General features: G+C 42.0%; 1 protein-coding gene across 2 annotated transcripts in view; it reads right to left on the bottom strand.

Moving 5' to 3' along the window:
* The window catches only part of Bckdhb (branched chain keto acid dehydrogenase E1 subunit beta), a 185,470-nt gene extending 180,650 nt beyond the window's left edge, over nt 1-4,820 (bottom strand). For both annotated transcript variants that reach the window (XM_031346342.1, XM_031346343.1), the window contains exon 1: nt 4,572-4,820. In XM_031346342.1, coding sequence (XP_031202202.1) covers nt 4,572-4,761 — 190 coding nt within the window. In that variant the 5' untranslated portion in view covers nt 4,762-4,820. The remainder of the gene's footprint in view (nt 1-4,571) is intronic.
* Nucleotides 4,821-11,507: the final 6,687 nt, after the last annotated feature.

Raw genomic sequence — 11,507 nt, 5'->3', positions numbered from 1 at the left:
GAGAGGAGGAGGAGAACAGGGCAGACACAGGTGGGAGAGGAGGAGGAGAACAGGGCAGACACAGGTGGAAGAGGAGGAGAACAGGGCAGACACAGGTGGGAGAGGAGGAGGAGAACAGGGCAGACACAGGTGGGAGAGGAGGAGGAGAACAGGGCAGACACAGGTGGGAGAGGAGGAGGAGGAGGAGGAGGAAGAGGTGGTAGTGGTGCTGGCTGTGCTGGTGCTGGTGCTGCTGGTGCTGCTGGTGCTGCTGGTGGTGCTGATGGTGGAAGTGTCAGTTTTACCAGGACAGTTTTACAGAGACAGACTGCAGAGAGAACTATCTAGACACAGGTGATGACAGAATGAGCCAGAGAATGAAAAGGAGCCAGAAGATTAGAATATACTGTTGAAGTTAGTATGTGGCCAATGCACTTTAGTGAGAAGCAGAGAGAAGCAGGATTGAATCAGTCATCTTGGAAGATTAGATTGTAAGGAGGTTAGACGCTTCTATGCCTAGGCCTAAGGATGGTTAGAACATAGAAAGAAATGCTCTGTGCTCAGCCCCAGCTGTGTATTCACACAGCCTGGGTAAGGTTCTCATCTCATCCTGTCACCTAAGGAAATAAAAGGGCATTTGCAGAAACTTAGTATCTTTGTGTCTCAGCATCTTCATTCTTAAAATGTGGCTAATAACATGACCTCCTCACAGCCCTGTCTCACAGGGTCATGTTTTAGATTATGCCAGAGAAAGAATGATCTGACCTCAAGCGTTCCCAACTTTGCCATCAGGTTGTCTCAATGGCGGACTAACATTCAGACAGCCCGCCTCACAGTACTACATCCACCTGTACTTCAAATCACAGTAAAATTTAAGCCCCCATCATGTGCCCTCCCACTCTCCAAAAGATGGAAATCTACCCCAGAATTCCCTACTTGTATCTGTGGTCCTGACACAATACACTCAATTAGTTCCAACTGTCAACCTGACAAGATCTAGAATCATTTAGGAAAAAGCCTCAAAACACACCTGTGAGGGGGTCACCGAGAGGAGGTCAGTGGAGGAGGAAAGGCCCTCTCTTAATGCCAACAGCATGAATTTATTTGCTGGGTTTGGACTGCATGAAAAGGAGAGAAGGTTGAGTACCGGTATTCATCCCATCCTGCTTCCTGACTGCAGATGGACTGTGACCAGCTCCCTCAAGCTGCTGCCACCACCACACCTTACCATACATGATGGACTGTAAGCCAAAATACATCCTCCCTTAAACTGACTTTTGTCTGGGTAAAAAGAAAAATACCGCATCGTCCTTTAGTCTCTCCTGCCACAAACGATCACATCATCTTCAACCCCCTTCCCCAGCCTCACAGGTAAAACAGGGTCAACATCTCCCATATTACTACCACCCACTGGCACTCCAAGTTCAATTACACCCTCTCACCGGGGCAATGACAATACTCAAAGCTCGTCCCTCAGCTCCTGGCTATACATCTAGCAATACCTTCCACTAACTCTTCTAATAACACAAAAACATCACAAATCACCTGCTTCCTAGAAATAAACGATGGCCTCCCATAGCCCAACAGAATTTGAACCAAAGTGCAATGCACCCATCACAGTGTGAGGTGCAATGTACGCATGTGCTATTCTCTCTCCCCAAGCTTTGTCCTGAATTTTAAAGCCTCTATCTTTCTTGTCTTCCTTTTTCACTCCAAATAAACTCACTTCCCATTGCACAAGGAAACATACTTACTAAACCAACTTTATTCATGCTATTCCTATCCCATAAAAAAAGATGAGCCCCATCAACAAAGTCTACCCCTGATCATCACGGGACCTGCCTACCCCACTACCAGAAACATCTCAATCACAGAGGTTTTCTCTGTTGATACAACACAGGAGGACCCTAAGAAGGGCCTCGAACCTACTTGGTCTTTTTCCTGCCTGAAAAACAATGCTCCCATGGTCTTTGCAAAGATAAGTCTTTGTCCCAGTCCACTGAGCACCTTAAAAGAAGTTGTCCCTGGGCCACCAACTGAAGCAGAACCTTTTCTGTGTGAAATCAGACAGAAGGGCCTTGGACCTACTTGGTCTTTTTCCTGCCTGAAAAATAATGCTCCCATGGTCTTTGCAAAGATAAATCCTTGTTCCAGTCCACTGTGCACCTTAAAAGAAGTTGTCCCCAGGCCACCAACTGAAGCAGAACCTTTTCTGTGTGAAATCAGACAGTATGGATGAATGGAAAACGTGCAGCACCCGTGAAGCGCAGAGAGTCCAAATCTTCATTAGCAGCCATAACATGCGAAGTTTTAGCACTTGAAACTGTTTGTAAGCCTTTAAGAGTCGGACACAATGGGACTGGAAAAGCTGACTCTGCCCTTCGCCACACTTGGGAAGGCCACAAGCCTCATCTGTACAGTGAACACAGCACTACCTAACTCACACAGTTGTTGTCAAGCTAAGAGACGTCATTGCCTACAACAGCTGAAGAAAAGCAATTGCGCAACAATGGAGAACAGTGTTACCATGGACAGGAGAAATGACCAAGGGCACACCTTTCAGAATATAGTTTTTAAAAAAAATAAGCAATTCAAGTCACAAAAGAACAAGAACAAGTGAGCAAATACATGGGAGCGCATTCCTCAGCAGGGGTGGAACAGCTGCAAACAAGAGGTACAGAGGTTAGAACAAAATCCCAAAGGTGTGTTCCTGGGCTTTTTGGTATTAGCCCCTAACACACTCTTACACATTCTTACACACTCTCACACTTAGTACACTGAACACCCTTATACACACTGGGTGTAAACTGGGGACTTCAAAGTGGGCATTTTAAAAATCCATTAAACCTTTCATATCTTTGAGTGAGAACTCTAATCTCTGGAGCTCTATCATTGGGGGCAGGAGAGCCATATGCATGGAATGTATGTCTGCATTTTTTATAACACTGAAACTGTGACAATCGCACGGCATTGTCTATTGAAAATTTCCCTTTACTGAGTTATTGTTTCCAAGATGGCAGACACTGGGTTACATATATTAGTGATGTTTATTTAGCCCTTAGTTCTCCTCTCCTTTTGAAATACCTATTATCATCAATCCCTTAATTATAGAGATGTGAGGCTTGCAGAAGTTGTAACTTCAGAGTCTCAGGGGATGGGAACAAGACCAAACTCAAGACCCTGACCCTCATTACAGAATTCTACAGGTCATCAAAACTCTACAGCATTACAGGATTTTTTTTTCTAATTGATGCAAATTTGACTTGTATTACAACTACAATTGTGGAGAAGACAGCGCTCTGGAAGGATGAACCTTAAAAGGTTTAGCAGCACTCACCAGAGTGGCACAATCATGTTTTTACTTTTTTCTAAACTGCCTTTTATCTGTAAGATGCTTGTACTGTTTCTATAGTAACAATTTAGAGACATGACATCACTCCAGTTTTAGTCATTGTTTCACAATTGTGGAAAGGAGAATTAGGAAGACCTATGCTCTATTTCTCCATTACTAAGTCAAAGTTTCTTCGCTGTGAAAACAGTATTGAAGGCTGGGAGGGAAAAACAAACTGCTGTTCATCTTTCTAATACTACTATTTCACAAAACTGGGAAGCCTCGTCATTTAAATCATTTCTAAAGGCCGCTTATTGCCTTGCATGGAGCGGCAAGTCTGAAATCCTGCTTACTAGAGTCTAACCCTTGGAGCTGTGTGTCATGAATTTATGTCCTGTGTACTGTTGAATAATCTGCTTCAAGGCTTCAGTTTATCTAACTGCAAAGCAAACATTAAAACATGACCTACCTCACATGAAATTAAATCTTGTCCTATGAATTAAATGAGATGAGGAGTGTAAATTTCACCAATAGCAAGCTTTCGATAATAACTATTCACAAGTAAAGACGGGCTTCCAAAAAATGCCAGCCCTGGCGCAGTAAAAGTTATTAGACAAGAAAACAGGATAGGTTTTCCTTACTTTCTCCTGGTGCTCTGCAGTTAGCCCTAGGAGGGCAGGCAATTGCAGAAAACTTGCAGGAGAAACAGCGTGTAGCAAAGGTGGCACAGTGGGAGCCTGCCCCATGCCCTTTCATTCACTCTTTCCCACCACCTCAATGGAGTACCGCCTGGCCAAGTGACAGCGGGCCCAGCAGGAGCTCTGTATTAGGCTCAAACAGAAGTCTGGATTCCTTCCCATCTTTAGGCAGAACCTGTTTCATGACCTTGAGAAAAACAAATTCTAGTATTCACTCCCTAGGTTTACACTTTCCGTCCAAATGAAAAACAAAAGGCAAGTATTTTACAGACAGCGGTCTCAAGTTAGTGATTCAGTCTAGGACAAGCTAACACCTAAGACCCGATACACGGCAAAGCATGGATAGAACTCTTTGGACAACTCTTCTACACCCTCAGGCCCTTACATAAGGCAGAGTGCCCTCTCACCTATCTTGAAGTCCCCAAGGGCTGCATCTGAAGGGAAGAGTCACCAAGAAAGAGTCACAGGAACGCAAACTGACCCGAACCAGGGAGGCTCTTAGATTACAGTCTAGAGTCAAGGCAGGGACAGACCCGGGATGCAGCGAGATCGCCAAGTCTCACCATACTGCAGGGACTCTGGGTCCGGCTGGAAAGTGAAATGGGCCACCTGCCGCTTCTGGGCCGCGTCCTCGCCCCCGGGTTGCAGGAAGCTTTGCACCAGCGCAGCGCAGCGCAGTCTGCACAGCCGCCGCTCCGCTCCCGCAGCCCCGAGCCGCAGCAGCCCACCCGCGCGCGCAGCCACCGCCGCCATCCCGGCTTCTCAGGCTCCGCAACCCACACAGCCGGCAGGGAGGGCGGAGCTAAGACTCAGACTTCCTCATTGGGCGGCCTCGAGGGGCGGGTCCATGAAAGAGACCAATCGGAGACGGAAGTTCGGGGGCGGGGATGGAGACGCTACGACCTGGCGGCCGCCCCCGGAAGCCGAACCAAGGTCCCTACAGCCTGAGGTGAGGTCCCTGGGTGTGAAGCCACCCTAAAATCAGGTGTCACAGCGCGACTGCCTGTGTTCTTACCTAGTGTCATTTTTGCTGTGCCATTTACAGTAGCGTTTTCGTTTTATTTGGGTTTTTTGTTTGTTTGTTTTTTTCGAGGCAGGGTTTCTGTGTAGCCTTGGCTGTCCTGGAACTCACTCTGTAGACCAGGTTGGCCTCGAACTCAGAAATCTCCACCTGCCTCTGCCTCCCAAGTGCTGGGATTAAAGGCGTGCGCCACCACCACCCGGCTGCGTTTTCGTTTTAAAACTATACTTCCTCCCATGTTTCTCATAGTCTGTGAGTTCAGTATGGTAATTGTTAGTCATTACAAGGACAAGCATTGGTTTTGAGTTTCTGGAAAAACCCTAGAATTCTGGAAAAGCCTTCACTCTTCTTTTGAAATAATAAATATATTTAGGTTTTTAAAATTGATTTTGTTTTTCCTGATTTATATCATATCCAAAAAAAAAAAAAAATGGTAAGTAGAGATTTCAGCCTTCAAATCTACTAGGAATTCCTGTCGAGGTGCAGCAAAAAATCACCTGGCGGTCATATTCTGTGTAACTTAGAAACATGCATAAATTGAATGACTGGTTTAAATTTAAAATAATCAACTTTATAAATTTTATTTTAAAATAGTTAAGTGTTTAAAAGTATATATCCTCCTTAGCCTCGAGTTGGAAGATAGTCATCAAAATAGAATACAACAGAGACAAGAAAGTGTGCCTAGATCTAGAGGAAGGATTTCAGAGTGGAGGTAGTATTATGACAGACTGAGAGAACAGAGAGGAAGGAGGCAGGAGGAACTTTCCTCCTTTGTATTTGTGACCTCGTAACAGGTCTTTTGGTTTAGCTAAGAAGATGGGGGAAGAGGAGACATAGAATTTTTAAGTATTCAAAAAGGCACACAAAGGAGAAAGCTTAGACAATGACACATTCAAATGTGATAAGAGACTTAGAACAAGGGTGAAGAGAAATAAGCTCTTGAAGGTCAAAATGCTTCCAGAGGTAAGGCTGACCTGCGCCCAGAGGATTAGAAGTCACCAAAGCCGACCACAGAGAACGATAGTCTTCTACAACAGGTGAGATGGGTGCAAAGGCTCGTGGGCCTGAAAAAAATGAAATGCCTTCCAGGGTGAGAAAAGAAATGTCTAGTTCCTATGCTGAGAGCCTCTGCCTGCCCCCATCCCCAGTCACATTCCATTGAACTTCTTTTGGGAAAATGAAGATTCTTTTCAGGGAGTCAGGTTATCTTTAAGTGCCTCTGGGAAGTGCAAAAAATTGGAAGTTTTATGACTTTTTTAATCCAAAAAAGGTAATTTTATAATCCAAAAAAAAAGATAAAACTGACTACATTTGGAATTTCTGATGGCATGGTCCTAGGTTCCTCAAGACACCTTAATATGCTGCAGCTGGGTTATCCTCTTTGTTTGAGCCATTTCCACTGGGGTTTCTGACTAGCCCCTGGAGACACTAAGAGCCTGTGAAGATGGAACCAGCAGCTATCACAGTTGCTGTGCTTTCTTGAGAATGATTCTTGGATCATTTTCTCTCACAGAACTTCACTACCTATCCAGTCTACTCAGGCTGAGACTCGTCTTTCTTTTGATTCAGCGATTATACGTAGAAAGGTAATACTTTCTTTGCAGATAGATCCAGAGAAATATCACTACCCTCAAGCTAACATGCCGTACAGAACAGTAAAATGTTACTCCCATGTGGTCAGAAAAAATGCAAATGTGGCATCCAGAACAGAGAAACTTGGAGACATTTGGCAGTTAATAATGGATTTGTAACAGGATTTATTGTTTATATATGTATATATATGCATTCTTTAAAATCAATATTTTAAAAAGACAAATTCGTCAATGAAAACTGAGCAAAAGGACTAGGGTATTGCTGAGAGGGTAAAGGAGCTTGCTGCTAATTCTAATAACCTGGGTTCACTTCCTAAAGATGACATGGTAGACAAGAAATGACTCCTGAAAGTTGTCCTCTGACCTCTACAGGATGCCATGGCATGTATACACGCATACATGGAATGTATACACATGAACACACACATACACACATATACAAATAAAGTGTAAGAAAAAGAAACTTTAGGGCTGGAGAGATGGCTCAGTGGTTAAGAGCACTGGCTGCTTTCCCAGAGGTCCTGAGTTCAATTCCCAGCAACCACATGGTGGCTCTCAACCATCTGTAATGGGATCTGATGCCCTCTAAGGATGTGTCTGAAAACAGCTACAGGGTACTCATATAAATAAAATAATTAAAAAAAAAAAGAAATCTAAATTTAAAATGAACTCGTGCTAGTGGAGCTTGGTAAGGAAAGAGTGTATCAGCCATCCAGAAATGTTAAAATAATTATACAATCCATCAGTTCCACCTCTAAATAGAATGTGACCAAGGGAAATAAAAAACACATTTACAATCTGCAAAGATTTTCATAGCAACACTATTTGTAATAGCAAAGAATGGATGCCATTTGACTGCCCATTGAATCAAGCATGGGTAAATAAAATGTGGTATAATCAGAAATATAATATTAATAACATGGCAATAAAAAGAAATATGGCTGTATGGTTGAATCCTGAAGCCATACCAAGGGAAATAAGCCAGAGATAAAAATAATTCCATTTACATATAAAACATTACATAATGCAGATAAATAGTTTACAGGGGAGGGGAGAGAGGAAGTGGCTATAAATGAGCATGGAATTTCTTTGTGGTGATGGAAATTTTCTTGGTAGCTTTTTTATTGCTATGAAGAGACACCATAATTATGCAACTTATAGAAGAGTTTTTGGGGGGTTTGTTTGTGGTTTTAGAGTGTTAGTCCATGACTATCATAGGCAAGAGCTTGGCAGCAGGCAAGCAGACATGCCACTAAAGCAGAAACAAAAAGCTCACATCCTTACTTGTAAGTACAAAGCAAAGAGGGACAGGAGAAGAGAGAAAGTTAACTAAGAAAAGTTAAAGGCTTTTGAAACCTCAAAGCTAACCCCCCTAGTGACACACCTCCTCCAAAAGGGCCACACCTCCTATCCCTCCCTAACAGTTCCACCAACTGTGCCCCCAAGCACTCAAATATATGAGCTTATAGGAGACATTCTTATTCAAACCACCACAGAAATGTTCTAAAATCAAATAATGGTGATGGTTGTAAAACCTTGAGAATAAAATACAATGATTTGCAACATCTGTATGGATTAAACTCACTTTCTCTCCAACAAAGCTCATGCGAAAATGTAATCCATTAATACAGCAATACTAACAGTCAGTCCTTTGAGTGTTAGAAATGAAAAGCTTAGTCCACAACACCCAGAGGAAGTTCCACTCCCAGGTGCTCTAACATGCCCTGCATCATAGGATCAGAAGTGAGGAGGACACAACATCTGTCCCAACATCGGGAGTTACTGGGACCAGAAGGACCCGGTTATGCAGGAACTCCACCAGACCAGTGGCACAGGTTCCTTCCGGTCTGTCTGGGCCCGTGCCCCTGAGCAGACCTTGGGCACAAACTCCACAGCCAATCCCACAACACCCAGAGGAAGCTCCACTCCTCTGGCGCTCTAACATGCCCAGGATCCTAGAATACCAGGAGCTTTGTCACACCAGGATCCCAGGGTCCCAGAGGCAGGTTGACTTACAGGAGCTCTGACACACCCAGGATCTCAGTATCACAGGATCACAGAGACAGCTTGACTCTGAGAAGTTCTACCAGGATCACAGTAAAGTCGAGCTCCAGTCAGATATAGCCAGGGCAGGTAGCACTAGAGATAACTAGATGACGGGAGCCAAGCATAAGGACATAAGCAACAGAAACCAAGGTTACTTGGCATCATCAAAACCCAATTCTCTCACTACAGCAAGTCCAGGACACACTATCACACTGGAAAAGCAAGATTCAGATCTAAAATCACTTCTTCTCATGATGAAGATAGAGGACTTTAAGAAGGACATAAATAACTCCCTTAAAGAAATACAGGAGAACACAGGTAAACAGCTAGAAGTCTTTAAAGAAGAAACACAAAATCCTTTAAAGAATTACAGGAAAACACAATCAAACCATCCAGGATCTAAAAATGGAACTAGAAACACTAAAGAAATCACAAAGGAGACAACCCTGGAGTTAGAAAACCTAGGAAAGAGATCAGGAGTCATAGATGCAAGCATCAACAACAAAGTACAAGAAATAGAAGAGAGAATCTCAGGGGTAGAAGACACCATAGAAAATATTGACACAACAGTCAAAGAAAATGCAAAAAGCTCCTAACTCAAAACATCCAGGAAATCCAGGATGCAATGAGAAGACCAAACCTAAGGATAATAGGTATAAAAGAGAGTGAAGACTCACAATGTAATGGGCCAGTAAATATCTTCAAGAAAATTATAGAAGAAAACTTCCCTAACCTAAAGAAAGAGATGCCCATGAACATTCAAGAAGCCTACAGAACTCCAAATAGACTGGACCAGAAAAGAAATTCCTCCCATCACATAATAATCAAAATACCAAATGCACTAAACAAAGAAAGAATTTTAAAATAAGTAAGGGGAAAAGGTCAAGTAACATATAAAGGCAGACCTATCAGAATTACACCAGACTTCTCACCAAAGACTATGAAAGCCAGAAGATCCTGGGCAGATGTCATACAGACCCTACAAGAACACAAATGCCAGCCCAGGCTACTATACCAAGCAAAACTCTCAATTACCATAGATGGAAAAAACAAGATATTCCATAACAAAACTAAATTTATACAATATCTTTCAACAAATCCAGCCCTACAAAGGATAATGCATGAAAAACACCAACACAGGAGTAAAACTACACCCTACAAAAAACAAAAAAGTAATCTTTCAACAAACCCACACAAACATAATTCCACCTTTAACAACAAAAATAACAGGAAGTAACAGTCACTGTTTCTTAATATCTCTTAATATGAAAAGGAATGTTACCAACATATCCTAATCAGTTGAAATTCAAAAATACGAGGAATTAGAAATTTCTTGGCTGTCATCCAATGGTCTCCCTAATTTGGTAATTGGAGAAATAGGTTCAATATTATACAATCCATATACACTTTCTGCTTGTTTGTACCTAACAGTGTCTTGCTATGTACCACATAATGGTCTTGAAATCATGCTTCTCCTATCTCAGCCTCTCTACTATTAGGATTGTTTATTTGATGTTTTTACACTATACTATGGTTTTCAGAACAACTTACATATTTCAAAATTATTTATACAGCCAAAAGAAACATATACAATTAATTTGGGAGGTGGCTTGTAAGAGAACAACAAAGTGTGAGACTGAATGTTTTGCTTGATATTTATAATCATTGTTTCAATTTTGAAGTAGAGGACCTTATAAGTTACTCTTTTTCTGAAATGAATGCTTTTCAAAATCATTACACCCAATGAACCAGATTCTTACCCTCACCTAATGTCTGTGCCACCCTCCAAGCAGAAACATTGTTCATTGAAACAGTTGAGAATGACTTCATGGATAGACTATCTTAATACAACACTATTTCTTAAATGAATGTAACCTGTTCCTTGTGGGCTGAGAATGATGACAATCACTCAAGTCAAATAGACAGCAGGAAATATGTATCCAAAAATCGTGTTTATAATTCATTCCTTGGTGCAGCAGAACTGTCAACTCTTAGCTTAGCTATGATGGAGGTAAAATCCTTTGGTGATGTGAGGGACATTGAAGTACCTTATTACAATTAACTCCAATGCCCAAAAATTGTTATTATTTTGGGTTTGTACCACAGTAAAAGCCAAGATTTTAAAACTCTACTAAAAATAAAACAAACCAAAAAAAAAAAAAAAAAAAAAAAAAAAAGAAAAGCTTGGTCCAACTAGTAAAAGGAACAGAAAGCGTGACCAGCAGACTAGAGAAAGCAGCAGAAGGAAACCAAAGATGAAAGGCAAGCCGGAAGAAACTCGACATCCAAACATCAAGGCAAAAAAATTAAACCAGTGTACCCACACAGTCTAAACACTCTAGAGCACAACCAAACAACCAAGCCTAAGAATCCACAGGATAGAACAAAAGAAGCAGAAATAAACACTAAAGGCAAAGAAAATGTATTCCATGAAATTATAGCAGAAAATATCCAAAACTCTAGGGAAAGAAACAGACATCCAAACACAAGAAATATTTGTTATCCCAGAGAGACATGGCCAGAGAGGAATGTCTCCATGACACATCACAGTCAAGATGCTGAAACCACAAAATAACTAGATCAGCTTAAACAGAAAAAGACACCAACTCAATGTACGGGCAGCAGAGCAGCGCTCTGATCAGCTCTTCTAAAAGCCATGAAGGCATGGAATGGTATGTTTCAGGCCCTAAAATTGAACAACTGCCAACCAAGATCCAGCAATGTCAGCGTTGACAGAATAAACAGGAAAAGTCAAATTCTCACCCAATTTAAATTGTGTCTTATTGCGTGTTCTATGTTGAGAAGTAGTAAGTGATCCACCAATAACGACATCCAAGCAA

The sequence above is a fragment of the Mastomys coucha genome, unplaced genomic scaffold, assembly GCF_008632895.1.
Source record: "Mastomys coucha isolate ucsf_1 unplaced genomic scaffold, UCSF_Mcou_1 pScaffold23, whole genome shotgun sequence".
In the NCBI taxonomy this organism is placed as follows: Eukaryota; Metazoa; Chordata; class Mammalia; order Rodentia; family Muridae; genus Mastomys; species Mastomys coucha.
This window is presented reverse-complemented; position numbering and strand designations above follow the sequence as displayed.